Source organism: Mytilus edulis, chromosome 1 (assembly GCF_963676685.1).
Source record: "Mytilus edulis chromosome 1, xbMytEdul2.2, whole genome shotgun sequence".
Lineage (NCBI taxonomy): Eukaryota > Metazoa > Mollusca > Bivalvia > Mytilida > Mytilidae > Mytilus > Mytilus edulis.
In genome coordinates, this window is record NC_092344.1 from 2,445,308 (window position 1) to 2,461,219 (window position 15,912).

The 15,912-nt window shown below is 29.7% G+C and overlaps 1 protein-coding gene across 8 annotated transcripts in view; it reads right to left on the reverse strand.

The window, feature by feature from the left end:
* Positions 1-15,912, reverse strand: part of LOC139521616 (intraflagellar transport protein 122 homolog) — a 41,260-nt gene that overhangs the window by 17,865 nt on the left and 7,483 nt on the right. For 2 of the 8 annotated variants that reach the window (XM_071315102.1, XM_071315095.1), the window contains exons 2-13: positions 14,448-14,678; positions 13,429-13,505; positions 12,433-12,566; positions 11,585-11,664; positions 11,205-11,240; positions 9,074-9,149; positions 6,309-6,500; positions 5,988-6,126; positions 5,445-5,603; positions 4,460-4,518; positions 1,221-1,364; positions 403-540 (exon numbers count right to left, since the gene is read on the reverse strand). In XM_071315102.1, the coding sequence (XP_071171203.1) occupies positions 403-540; positions 1,221-1,364; positions 4,460-4,518; positions 5,445-5,603; positions 5,988-6,126; positions 6,309-6,500; positions 9,074-9,149; positions 11,205-11,240; positions 11,585-11,664; positions 12,433-12,566; positions 13,429-13,505; positions 14,448-14,678 (1,465 nt within the window). The remainder of the gene's footprint in view (positions 1-402; positions 541-1,220; positions 1,365-4,459; positions 4,519-5,444; positions 5,604-5,987; positions 6,127-6,308; positions 6,501-9,073; positions 9,150-11,204; positions 11,241-11,584; positions 11,665-12,432; positions 12,567-13,428; positions 13,506-14,447; positions 14,679-15,912) is intronic. The other 6 variants (XM_071315115.1, XM_071315109.1, XM_071315124.1 and 3 more) reach the window with 3 other exon arrangements.

Below are 15,912 nucleotides of genomic sequence, written 5' to 3' on the forward strand. Positions count from 1 at the left end.
GTGGACAGCAATGACGAGGCTGACACACCTAAGACTTGACTTCATCACTTTGTTGAAGCAAGACAATAAACTGTAAAAACATAGAATCCCTTGTCAATTTGTATTTTGTTTTGGTTACAAACTTGAACCATAATTATTATTAACAGAAAAGCAATATCTACCATATATCTAATATTTTCCACTTAATTGAAAGAAGAATAGATCTAAAATTCCTGTTAACTCCTGACAAACTTATTCTGATCTCTGTTTTCATGTCCATATACTTACTGTTATTTTCTTATTACAAAGATCACACAGGTTGGTGCCACATCTAAACACATAGAAAGACCACCCTACCTGTCCATCCTTAAGTCCCACAATTAGCCCCTCACTGCCATGTGGTGTCATGTCAGTACAATTTACCTGTCCATTTTTCAGCCCAACCAATAGGCCTTCGCGACCAGATGGACCGCCAATGACTTTGATATATCGTATCAAGGACTCCATCATCCATTCGCGTTCCTTTACACCTTGGAATGAGTAACACTGTAATCTCTTGTCCTGAAAGACATAATACAAAGCAATAGTAAATCCCCATCATGTCAAATGCAAACATTTCCTTGATAATACAGTTGGTAATTAAAGCACAGCCTTATGATAATACAACTATATGCTTCATAACAAAAGTCTATGTCACTAAAGTTCATACCAAAGACCAAAACATACATACCTGAGGTCAAAGGTCAAATTTATGCATTGGTAGTACTTGAAATATTTTTTATAATAATTAGCAAAAGTTATTTACTCTGAAGGTGTAGTTCCAACAGTGTTTTTCCCCTATTAAATTTTATTAAATTGGCAATTCAATTTTTTTTTTATTTATCCTATCCAGTAATACACTGAAAATTTCATTGCATATATTGATATAAGAATATAACCATCTTGGAGGTAAACCTATCAAATTTCAACTCCTTTATTTCTGCTAACAAGCTTAAGTAGCCATGTCATCTCAATTTCCCAAAATATTTAGAAACATCAAATAAAAACAGGATTGTGCTTTGTAACACTCAAGCTACATTTTTAGGGTTGAGTTTGAACAACTGTCATATTCAAGGGAGAATTTGTTTATCCTTTTTCATATGAAAATGAAAAATTGAATGTGAAGTACTATTGATTTGGTGGTATAACAGACAAGTACCAGTTTACCTAGTTGTCCATAATTATTTCCCATGTTATATTACCTGACATAATATGATATTTTGTGAACACACAACCAGCAGGTTACATTCAAACTTCCTGTTTATTTTCTCTTTCACTTTGTAATGCATATCTGCTGAGTCATCAGAATACAGTTCATATATAACTATCTTGTCTGGTAACTGAACCTAAAACAATCAAATCTATCATTATGATTCAGTATCAAAACATTTTCTTTCTCAAGTTTACATATAGTTTTTGCAGTTGACAATAACATTTAACTGCAAATGTTTAAGTAATAATAGCATATAACTTCATTTTTGGTAGTTAACAATAACATTTAACTTCATATGTGTAATTTACAATGACATTTAACTTCATATGTGTAATGTATAATGACATTAAACTTCATATGTGTAATGTATAATGACATTTAACTTCATATGTGTAATTTATAAAGACATTTAACTTCCTATGTAATTTACAATGACATTTAACTTTATATGTGTAATTTACAATGACATTTAACTTTATATGTGTAATTTACAATGACATTTAACTTTATATGTGTAATTTACAATGACATTTAACTTTATATGTGTAATTTACAATGACATTTAACTTTATATGTGTAATTTCAGGGTTTCCCCTGGGTCAATTAGTTTTTTCGCCACTTCTTTCGCCAAAACAATATATTTTTCGCCACTTTATTATTTTTTTCGCCAAGTAACAAAACTGTTTTTCGTTTAAAATTTACCTTTTTTTCTACCCCCCCTCCCTTAAATAAGATGATTTTGCCCCATTGTGTCTATGATTATTCTCTTAAACTTATTTTAGAGTCTACATTTTAATGAATAAACACTTAACTTTACTTTAAAACAACAGAATTTTTTTTAACTTAAAAATATTCATTGTATTTTAAACAATTTTTCTAAATGAGGGGGCCACTATACTTTTAATAATGAAGAAGATATAAGTCCTGGAATATAACAAAATTAATGGATATGTTTTGATTATATAATACCAGTAAAGTTTGTAGGGAAAGTTTCTTTAAAAGAAAAATACTGATGTGCCCTAAGGCCTTTTGTACTAAGAAGTGGTTTGTACAACAAGACAAAAGCTTTAATCACATGAAATTGACCCCTCATTTCATGTGTAGTCATTACATTGAAGGGTTACTCTCATTCGAGGGGTTGTTCCCAACCTTTTGGATAGATTTCTTCATAACGACAGTTTTCTTTTCTTGACCATCTTCAATGAAAAGGTTGAGACATAAAACTATGCTTGAAACATGTGTGTCACTCAAACGACTTTAAAGTAGTCTCCCTACTCAATTACCTTTATTAAAGTCAAAGGATAATTAAAGTTTTAAATCGGAATTTGTTTTTGCTTTTGAAAATTTTTCATCACAACAACAGCTTTCTTTTCTAAACTATATTTAAAAGGAGAGGAGACGTCAAAATTTTGCATCAAACACGTGGGTCACAAAGTGGTAAATAAATTCTGTATGTGACATTTAGCCGAAGCCATTTAACCATATCATTTTGTCAAACAATTCAATCAACACCTTTAATAATCAGTCCTTTGTTGTCGACAGCTATAAAATGCAATCAGCTGATTATTGATTTTCTGTCCAAATCTAATGAGGTCAAGGTGAATTCCAAGTATTGTCTGATCGGGTAAATTCAAGAAACTCGAGAAAAAAAAGTAAATAAACAAGATGGAGGAAAATAAATTGTTATACATATTTCTTTCGCAAAATTCTTTCGCAAATGACGAATTTTTATCGCCACAATTATTATTTTTTCGCAAATTGCGAAAATGGCGACCGCCAGCGGAAATTCTGTGTAATTTTCAATGACATTTAACTTCATATGTGTAATGTATAATGACATTTAACTTCATATATGTAATTCATAAAGACATTTAACTTCCTATGTAATTTACAATGACATTTAACTTTATATGTGTAATTTACAATGACATTTAACTTTATATGTGTAATTTACAATGACATTTAACTTCATATGTGTAATGTATAATGACATTTAACTTCATATGTGTAATTTATAAAGACATTAAACTTCCTATGTAATTTACAATGACATTTAACTTTATATGTGTAATTTACAATGACATTTAACTTTATATGTGTAATTTACAATGACATTTAACTTTATATGTGTAATTTACAATGACATTTAACTTCATATGTGTAATGTATAATGACATTTAACTTCATATGTGTAATTTATAAAGACATTAAACTTCCTATGTAATTTACAATGACATTTAACTTTATATGTGTAATTTACAATGACATTTAACTTTATATGTGTAATTTACAATGACATTTAACTTCATATGTGTAATGTATAATGACATTTAACTTCATATGTGTAATTTATAAAGACATTAAACTTCCTATGTAATTTACAATGACATTTAACTTTATATGTGTAATTTACAATGACATTTAACTTTATATGTGTAATTTACAATGACAGTTAACTTTATATGTGTAATTTACAATGACATTTAACTTCATATGTGTAATGTATAATGACATTTAACTTCATATGTGTAATTTATAAAGACATTAAACTTCCTATGTAATTTACAATGACATTTAACTTTATATGTGTAATTTACAATGACATTTAACTTTATATGTGTAATTTACAATGACATTTAACTTTATATGTGTAATTTACAATGACATTTAACTTCATATGTGTAATGTATAATGACATTTAACTTCATATGTGTAATTTATAAAGACATTAAACTTCCTATGTAATTTACAATGACATTTAACTTTATATGTGTAATTTACAATGACATTTAACTTTATATGTGTAATTTACAATGACATTTAACTTCATATGTGTAATTTACAATGACATTTAACATTTAACTTTATATGTATAATGACATTTAACTTCATATGTGTAATTTACAATGACATTTAACTTCATATGTGTAATTTACAATGACATTTAACATTTAACTTTATATGTATAATGACATTTAACTTCATTAACTTTGACATTTAACTTCATCTGTTCATATGTATAATGACATTTAACTTCATTAACTTTATATGTGTAATGTACAATGACATTTAACTTCATTAACTTTGACATTTAACTTCATATGTATAATGACATTTAACTTCATTAACTTTATATGTGTAATGTACAATGACATTTAACTTCAAATGTTAATGCACAATAAGATATTTCCAATGGTTAAACAATGACATGACTTAAGTGATACTTACTGCTAGTCTGTGTCTGTATATAGCTATTTTCTTCACTAGATCACGACACTTAATTCTTACTGTGAAAATATAAAGAAAAAATAGAATTAAACAAGATTGAAAAAATACCATAAAGCCATAAATAAATGCATATAATCTCCATTTGAGAAAACAAATATCTAACAATCTCTTGAAGACAATTATATCTGCTATTCACTTTCACACTTATTCAGAGTTGTTATCCTAAATCAAATATAATGACAATTTTTTTATAAATAAACTTTAAATTGACAAAATTGTGAAATAAAATAAAAACATTCTTCTTTAGTAAAAATAAATTTTCATTAATTCTCCAAAATTTGTGTTTCCTCTGTGTGTTGTATCACAAGATAAGAAAGTTTCACTAACAACTAAGTCATATATAATTACAAAGTATATCATAATATCTTCCTGATGAAATAAAAAAAATGTCTTATGCAGTTAGTGCCGCACAAAATATGGTTAATTTATCCTATATATTTCAATTATAATCTGTAAAATTTTAATTATCAACTTGTTGACACAGAGATATGTTTCTTTCTGAATAGTAAAATTAACTTGCAAACTATTAATACTCTTTATAACAATAAATTTCTGATTAACAGGAAGTTAATGATTATGAGCAATGAATGTGGAAACTCCTCACACATAATAACATGCTTGTGAAACTTAAATCCACATTTCAGAACATCTTGATAAGTAGCTTGTGAGTGACAAAGTTTCCTGGGAATGACACAGGATGGACTGATGGAAACACAAATAGACGTAAATTACTAACACATTAACCAGTATAAACATTTTCTTCAACAATATAACAGCTGTGTTTTATCAACAATAATAAAGAAATAATTCTTTATCAAAGAAAAATATAAATTAACATGAAAAATCCTTGTTTAACACAAATCATAAAAATGTAACACAAACAATAGAAATAAGAAAATATTGAACAATTAGATGAACAATGAACCTCTAGCAGTTTTGAACCTAGGACTTAATGTTCCTAGAGCACGTTTGATCTCATAGGCAGCCCTGTCATCATCTTCCTCAACGTCAGAATCGTCATAATAAATACTGTCCAAAATCTGGGTCATTGATCTCATCAAGTGCATCTGAGTAACTCCTTTCACTGGTGAAATATTATAAACTGGAGTCACAATGGCGTTTTAACATTTTGAGTCAACAACTTGTTTCAATGTTAGAGAGACAGAAGATACATCAGAACTTTACATATTTTTTCTTGGATGCAAAATATAGGGTGGGGGTGGAAACCATATATTTTTCTCCTTTCCAGATAAATATAATTCAACAACCCTTACTTTAATTTTAACTGTGTACAATTTGTGATATTTAGCAGCATTTTAAAGAGATGAAGTAATAGAAAAGCAGTCTTATTTATTCAAAATCATACCACACATCAGGTATTTCATTTGGATCTTAGGAGAAACCAATTATCATGGTGGAAAATAGGTTAGACAATGTACTGTCTATTTTGTTTTTAATTTAGTCTAACCTTTCTGGTCTGTAATTAGATGTTGTATGATGACATCAGTCATATTATCTCTGTAAGCATATCTGTCTTTGTATAAACCATGTACTGTACTAAATATTAACTGGTAGTACGCTATAGTACCGTCTTGACAACCAACAGCCTATAACAAATTTATTAAGACCTATATAATAAAACATATTTTAAAAGATTTAATACAAGTGGGTTTAGATATTTTGTTTACAAAAAGTTTCCATGATACTACATTTTTATTTAATCTTCAAAAAACAAAATAAAATCTGATGTTGTCATTTGAAAAATTACATTATGGGTGATATTATTTACCACATAATTGGAATCTGGTTTGACTGCAGCGCACCACACCCATGACTCTTGTTCTCCAATAACACCTAGCTTAACTCCCTCTCTTGTATGTAGACAGCACTGCTTGTTAGAACCTCCAACTACAACATATTCTCCTTTAGAAAACCAACCTAGTGTACAAGGGTCGTAACCAAGGGCACGATCTTTTCCTATCTGAAACAGAAAAACAGTAATATGTGTAAAAGCTCTTTCAAATTAGAAAGATCAAGATGTGTTCAATCATCATTTTAATGTTAAATATTTACTAGTTTATGTTTTTGGTCAGTAAAATTTTGCATTAATCTATATGTAATAAAGTTTGTAAGGGTTCCACGGAACCCAGTGTCTTGCCTACTTTTGCTGTTAATCACAGGCTCAACAAAAATGAGGAAAAAAACCCATAAAACTATTCATCTAGATGCTTTTGATCATAAACAAGCTTCTGTCCAAGTTTGGTACAAAACCACAATACATTTGTAGTATAAGAAAGTTATTAAAATTTTAAAAACTTTAACCACAGAGTGAAAGTGTTGTTTCCTGGCAGAAAATTGAAGTCCATTTAAAAGTAAAATACGAAAAAAAATGGATTATTTTTTTTACAAAATTTACTTCTGTATACTATCTTATGATCATAAACAAGATTCTGTCCAAGTTTGGTATAAACCCAGGATAGTTTAAGAAAGTTATTAAAATTTTAACAAGAGTGCACACATGGAAATGTCTCGCCTTCTTTACTTATCATTGATATTATGCTGATAGTCCTAAATATAAAGCTTTATTACAACTGTCACATAAACTTAACATTAACCAAGAAAAATTGAACAATGAACCATGAAAATAAGGTCAAGGTCAGATGAACCATGCCAGGCAGGTATGTATAGCTAACAATTCTTCCATACGACAAATATAGTTAACCTATTGCTTATAGTTTAAGAAAAACAGACCAAAACACAAAAACTTAACACTGAGCATTGAGCATTGAACCTTGAAAATTAGGTCAAGGTCAAATAAAACCTGCATGACTGACATATAGATCATAAAATATTCCATACACCAAATATAGTTATCTATTGCATATAGTACTATATAAAAAAAAAAACAAATCTCAAAAACTTAACTTTGACCACTGAACCATGAAAATGAGGTCAAGGTCAGATGACACCTACCAGTTGGACATGTACACCTTACAGTCCTTCCATACACCGAATATACTAGACTTATTGCTTATAGTATCTGAGATATGGACTTGACCACCAAAACTTAACCTTGCTTACTGATCCATGAAATGGGGTAGAGGTCAAGTTAGAACTGTCTGACGGGCATCAGGACTTTGCAAGGCATGCATATACCAAATATAGTTATCCTATTACTTATAATAAGGGAGAATTTAACATTACAAAAAAACTGCATTTTTTTTCAAGCAGTCACTGAACCATGAAAATAATGTCAAGGACATTAGACATGTGACTGGCGTAAACTTCGTAACATGAAGCATCCATATACAAAGTATGAAGCACCTAGGTCTTCCACCTTCTAAAATATAAAGCTTTTAAGAAGTTAGCTAACGCCGCCGCCGTAGCCGCTGCCGGATCACTATCCCTATGTCGAGCTTTCTGCAACAAAAGTTGTAGGCTCGACAAAAGCCATAACCACAGAGTGAATGTAATGTTTCCTAGTGGAAACACTAAGTCCATTTATAAGTGAAATACAGAAAAAAAAGGAATTTTATTTTTACAAAATTTACTTCTGTATACTATCTTATGTTCATAAACAAGCTTCTGTGTAAGTTTGGTTCAAACCCAGGATAGTTTAAGAAAGTTGTTAAAATTTAAAAAAAACATTAACCACAGAGTGAATGTAATGTTTCCCCGTTAGAAAAACTAAGTCCATTTATAAGTAAAATACGGTTACAAAATTTACTTCTGGATACTATCTTATGATCATAAACAAGCTTCTGTCCAAGTTTGGTAGAAATCAAGTATAGTTTAAGAATGTTATTAAAATTTCAAAAACTTTAACCACAGAGTGAATATTTGTGGCCGCCTCCGCCAACAACAATGCTGACGCTGTTGGAATGTAGGATCGCTAAGTCTTGCTTTTTCGACTAAAGTCGAAGGCTTAAAAAAAAATGTATTCTGAAAAAGCCAAATAACTCATTTGAAAATACAATAAACATACCGTACATATAATTCCTAATGCAAAGAATTGAAAAGAACATTAGGTAAATAATTGACCACCTCAATTTCCTTCTTTGTGATCTAAATGGTATAAAGGGGGCTTACTTAGTTAATGACCTTGTTTCAACACAGGAAAAGCAGATTTTATAGAAAACTAGCACATTCACATACCTGCCAACTGTCACTATTTGCGGGGGATTTCCCCCATGGAGGCTCCCAAATTGAAATTTTGAAAGAGCAATTTTGTCCACAATTTTAAACAAAACAATTAATTTTACAATGACTTTAGGCATGTAAAAGTATGTAGAAGCCAAAAAACAACATTTAAATGTATTTGAAGGCCTTTTAAAGGTTTTTAAGGACTATGACAGTCATCTTGCACGTAAAACCCCCATGGGCATTTTAAAAAGTTGGCAGGTATGCATTCATTTTACAACAACATTTTATTGTCAAGTATTGATTGATTGATTTGTGTTTAAGGCCACTTTCAACACTATTGTGCTATTTGTGGCAATCAGATTTTCTTGGTAGAGGAAGTCAGGAGTGCTCTTAAACCTAGAAGAATCTCACCTGTTTTCCAGAGAGTTGGTAGAAGGACAATCTTTGTCCCCAGTCAGCAACAGACAATATATCATATGGTTCATCTCTACAAAATCAATTTGTACTGTATTAAAACCTGTCATCAGTTATTCATTATGTACCAAAAACTTCCAATTTTCAGTAAAAATAAGATTGAATCAAAAATAGGTCCCAGTGGTCATAAATAGATTTTATCAACTGTAAGTAAGTTTGACATACTTAACCACTCACTAATATAAATCTCAATCATTTTATAAGATTGAAACTTTTCATGATTTTTTTTCTTTTAAACATAATATGTTAATCTTATTTCCTGCATATGGGAGTGTCACAATATGAAACTTTCTGTTTAGTGAGAATAGCATACAAGCTGAAAAAGGATTTATATTTGGTATAGCTGATATTTCAAAATGATAAAAATCTGATAATCGATTTATAAAATTGTGTATATTTTCAAGATAAATTCATAATATAAGCAATAGTTTTTTTATTGCTAAAACAGCAAACTGTAAGAAGAACATTTCAATTAATGTCAAAATTATAACATTGCTGATAAGCCAGGGTCATAGTTGTTAAGGCTTGGTCAAGCATATTTGATGTTGCAAAGCTCTAATTAGCTATGAGATGTCAACATAGATTGATACAAGACAAAGGAAAGACTGATAAATCAAATACATGGTTCAAATCAGACTATGTACAATAGTCAAAAACCAGGATCAAAAAATAACATTGAGAGGGTAAAGCAAGTAAAGCAGCATACTTCCTGCAATGTAAAATTAACTTTAAACTTAAACTTAAAGAGCTGAAAATTGTCCATACCTACTTCTGCTCTGGAAATTTAACATGACAAAATAATAATGGAAAATAAATTTAACTTTAACTAAATGAAAGCCAGTTTAGATTAATCTCAAAATTGCATTCCTTCAACAGTTGTACATTTTATGCATAGGTTCCAAAACATAGCAGAAATTACAATTTGAAATCTAATAAAAGTACAAAGGAGTAGGTCCAGTAAGGACCGATTTCGGCCTCAATTTTCAAGTTCATCTAACGAAAGATTTTAGACACTTTCTAAACACTTTTAAAAGTGTCTATTTCAATTGATTCAATTAGTTTATGTGAAAGATTTTAACTTAATAAGTCATTAAAAACGCTCCGATTCAAGCTTAAATATGAAAAATCTATCAAATATGCCAAAATCGTCACTTTTCAGATGGTTTTTGTCAAAAATTAAAGTGGCCGCATCCGTGTTCATCCTCAACCTTTATATATATTATGTATTATCATCAAATACAACTTACAATTCAATATTATGAATGAACACGAATGCGGCCACTTTCATTTAAGACGGAAACCGTCTAAAATTTAACTAAAATGCTACAATTGTGAAGATTTCAGTAATTTAGCATGACTTAATGATGCTAGTACCCGATATATGTGCATTGTATTGTCAAAAAACAGTCCATATTTATGTAGTAGAATCATTCTACTTTTCAATAAATATCTAAACGATTACATTTTCACAATTTTCTAAAACTGCTATATTTTGGGGCCAAAAAGGGGTCTTACTGAACCTACTCCTTTCATGTTTGATGTCATTCTTATAATTGAAGAGGAATCGGATTGCTTGTCTTCTCCTACACAAAACTAAGATTAAACAGATAAACTAATATTAACTGATCACGATATTCTGATTGACTTTTAGGACTGATAATGTAATAGTAATTAAGACTATTGTTATCCATAATGCATCAAAGTTTCATGGTATATGTGGTAAGACAATCTTGAACCACTGAAATACAATTCTACCATTTATATGTATCCATTGTGTTATTACAATACAAACAATTATGTGCTCATAATGAAGTGCATTTACAGTATTTAGTGATCTGTAATAATGTACATTTTTTTTAATTTAGCCTTTTAAAAGATACAAAATAGCACTGTATTTTTAGTTACAAATTGCATCAAATTTATTCAGTTTTGATCCAATAAAAGTAAAACAGATAAACTCCCAGAATGAAAGCCTTGCATAGTGAAACAATCATGTTGTGTGTGACACATCTAGCAAAACACATGTGTACATCTAGCCTATGACCCTGTCCCGTTACACACCACTTACTTTGAGAAATGTGAATGGGGAGTTACTGCCCCATTTCTGTAACATAATTCTAATTACAATACCATTGGTAATCATAAACAATCTTCAATTGTAATAATTTGTAATCTTCAATTGTCATAATTTGTAATCTTCAATTGTTAAATTTGTGTATCTTCAAACATTTTTTTCTTATTGGGTGTGAAGAGAGCACTCATCTTTCTGCTCAAAATCAGATATTTTCAAAACTTTTACAATAGCACTGTGGATCATTAATAAAAAAAGTCTTAGGGGGGCTGATTTACTGAACAGTATTATATAACAGCATGATAATTGAACAAAAGTTTAAAATAAAATAAAATCTGTATGTACAAATGTATTTGAAGTATTTTTATATTTGTCACCTGCTAGGATTCCATTCCAAAGACCACACAGGGCTTCCTGCTGCATATGGTCTTTCAATCTTTACCTTTTCTTCACCACCCTGTACAATATAACATCATCACCATGTCAAAACACAATAAATGCTGGACAAAACAGTTCAATTCGCAATATTTTATAAATTATATGAACAAAATAATCATATGTTAGGACAAAAAGTTCCAAATTGCAAATAGTTATAGAAAAAAGTAAAATCACAAAAATACTGAACTCAGAGAAATCCAATCGGAAAGTCCATAATCAAATAGCAAAATCAAATGACAAAACACATCAAAAACAAATGGACAAGAACTGTCATATTCCTGACTTGGTACAGGCTTTTTCAAATGAGGAAATTGTGGATTAAACCTGGTTTTATAGCGCTAACCCTCTCACTTTGATGACAGTCTCATCAAATTCTGTTATATTTACAATGATGCGTGAACTAAACAGACATAATAAATAAAATAGTCAAAAATATGGGTACAGCAGTCATCATAGTGTAAATTTTAAAAAGGTCAATTTAACAGAACACAAAAACATCTATCTACAAACACATTCATTGATTCCCGTGTCTGACATTTATAGAAATGTTCCTAGAAACTTCAACAGTATTCTTAAAAAAAATATATCATACTACTGGAAATTCTTCAGAAAGAAAATATTTTTTTATTAATGTTCAAAATAAAACCATGCATTTCTATAATTTTTCTGCACTTTTCAACTTTTACACACCTATTCAAAAATAAAATTCTTAAACCCATATTTGTACATTTGAATTATTTAGTTAATTGCAATAAATATTAAACCCATATACCAATATACACCATACCTTATTTCTGATACTAATCAGACCATTATACAATCCCAGTGCTAGGTACTGTCCGTCATTTGTCCAGCTAGCACAAGTTATACGACTGTTTACTTTGTGCTTTGACACATTCTTTTGTTCAGGTGACCACAAACCTGCAATACAATGCTTGTAAATACATCTTCCTGGTATTTTTGTTTCAGTTAGGAATTAGTAACATGTGACTAGTAACTGTCAAATGGCATGTTTTGTAAATATTTGATAGCACCATTCAATTTCTATTACAGCAAAAGAATTAAACAGACCGAGTTTTTTTATGCTAGTAGAGTGGGGTGCACATATTTCCCAGAGGACACAAATTCACCGTTTTATGATTTTGAGGTGTAAAAACTTCAAAGGGGATGGCTGAAATGGAAGAAATATGTTGGTAAATTATATAATTATTACAAGTATGATTATTTTAACTTAGACAAAGTTTCGCCACTTACCGCAAAGGACTGAAAATTGGGCAACAATTTTCAGCCAATTACCTGAGTGAAAAACATGATTTCAAAGAAGTATTTCTTAGTAATTCTTTGACTGATTACTCTAAATTTCAGATCTTTACACCTTTGAAATGTCTGCTAGTCATTTATTAGGAAAATGCTTTGATAAATATTGTTTAAAGCAGCTGTTATTTGGTTTTAAATAGATGTATAAAAACAGCGAATATTTACCCCCCCCCCCCTTGACAAAACAACAGGAAATTTCAAATAGCCTTAAACCTATCTTTTCAGATGATTTTTTTCAAAGAAACACGTTTTCAAGCTCAGAAAATTTTGCAATTGATGTTATCTTCATATAAAACTATCAGTATACTTCAAAAACATAAAGACCTGAACATAAACTGTAGAAAAACATGGAAAATTATGGCAAAAATAAGCACCCCACTCTAACTGTATATTTTGACAGGTGGATGCTCAAACTCAGGTTTGGCAATTAGATATCTTTATCTTATTCTAGTAGAGACTTACTTACCAAAGTCACTGACTGCACAACTAGCTAACTGATGTGTTACAGGATTATATGATAAACACTGTATAGCATCGTTATGACTGAAAAAAACAAAAAATTAAAAGTTATGTTATCTTTTTACATTAAATATCCTAGTATTCAAACAATGGTTGATTTGCCTGTGAAAAGTAATTATGACAATTAATTAAATGATTATAAAACAATTAGTGTATTAGTTCAATTTCCTCAAACCAAGGACATAGATGATTTCACATAGTTAAAGATTTTTAACACTACATTAGAAACACTGAGGTAAATGCATTGAAACTACTGAAACTTGAATGTGTGGTAACAATAGTATAAAACATTGTAATAAGTTAAGCACCTATAGTAAATAAAAATATTAACCAAAGACTTCAAGAAATATATACAGTTGGAAATGTCTTAAGAAACAATTCCTACTACATAAAAAGTATGGCCTTTCTGACAGGTGGTCTTTTATTTCATCTATCCTTTTTTAGACTCAAAATGGTAAAGGTCAAAGTTTGTCAAACCATTTATGACTGATAACTTTTTTTGAAAGAACCGTTTGGAAAAATTACAATATGAAGAGATAATGGTATTATATATATATATTAAAACTGATCTTAAAGTGATAATTCATATCATTTCAATTCATTATCAAATGTCTTAAACATGCTAATTTGTTAAAATAATCAAAGTGTTAATTGTTATTACAAATATGTGTAAGAATGTCAAATTGTATAAGAAGTTTACATAAGTTGAAATAAATTCAAATGGATATTTCTAAGTCAGATTTTTTCATTTTGCCAATTATGTAATATTTTATTATAAATTGTCAACTGATGAAGTGAATTTACTTGAAATGTGTACAACTTTTGTTTAAGCTCTTAATGCCATTATTTAAAAAGTTATACTCATCAAAAAAAGAAACTGCTGAACTTTAGAAAATTGACGTATTTGCCCCATGACCTTGAAATCTATTGTAAATGCTGAAATTTTACTCAGCTAGGATAACTTACGTGTACTTTAAAATTCCTTCTAATTTACTGGTCCATATAATGACACTTTTATCTGAAGATCCTGAAGCAAATCTCTTCCCATCTCTGGCATACGCCACACAATACACAGTGTCCTTGTGACCCTTAAGTGGCTGTATCAGGGTACCATCACTGGTGTCATAAACTAGGACACGGTTACCAGCAGCAACAATCAACTGACTGCCATCTGGTCTAAAGCATAAATCCCAAATGCTGAAAAATATTGAAAGTGTGTAATAGACAATAAGGTTTCTTATAAGTACATGTAACATAATTGTGTTGCCTAAATATGTGTTAATACTTAAATTTTAAGAAATGCATATTTCAAACAGAAAGTTGGTTGCTGAGTAAAATGTTGGCATCAGTTGATATGAAATTTAACAACTTAACAAAGATATAAAAAATAAATTGGTAAGTTTATAAAGAAACAGGATAAACATAAAAAGAAAGGAAACAATGTTTTCCAAAACTAAAATTAGGTGGGTTAATGGTTACAGATACTAGATCATGGATACACCTGCTTGCAAAAAACATTTTATCAAAAAACAAATGCCAAAAACTAATTCAAATTTAATGTAAACTGTTTATGTATTTTATCTTTCACAACATATAGAAAGATTTTGTCAAAAAGGACTTCAATAAAACTTAATAACATAAAAAAAATAAAAGAAATTTAATGTGACTCAGGTTAGGGGAATACCAGTAATAATCAACATCATCAAAATCAATCTTGACCTGTAATTTATGATCCAGGTGATACAAAAAATGTATACAGTAATGATAATAATCTGGAAACTAAATACATATCAATAAATAAGGTTATACAGAGGCATAACTATTATAAAAAAATATCAATAAATAAGGTAATACAGTGGCATAACTCTTATAAAAACGATAAGTGGTATTGATCAGTTTTATCCTCTGTAACCAAAACTAGTAATGGACAAAAATCTCAAGACAGGATTTAACTACACTAACTGGATGCTTTGTTACAAGTGAGATATAAGAACAAGGCAACATTCACACATTTATTCTTTCAGACCCATACAGACCACACAAGATTCATACAATATCTCACTTTTCCCGAGAACAATATTACAACATGTACAAGGGAACCTTCTACCTTTAGCTGCAGTAAAAGAGGGGCAAAAGTTACCAGAGGCACATTCAAACTCATTATTCAGAAATAAACTGACAACGTCATGGTTAAAAAAGTAAACAACAAACAGACAGACAAACAAACAAATAATCACAAAATTACACAAAACACAACATAGAAAACTAAAGACTAAGCAACATGAACCCCACCAAAAGTTTTGGGTGATCTCAGGTGCTCTGGAAGGGTTTGCACTACTCTTGACTGTTTCCTAGAACAGATTCTAATATATATGTTCTCAACAAACATCCAAACATCTAAATATATTTCACACTGTATATAGTTTCAACC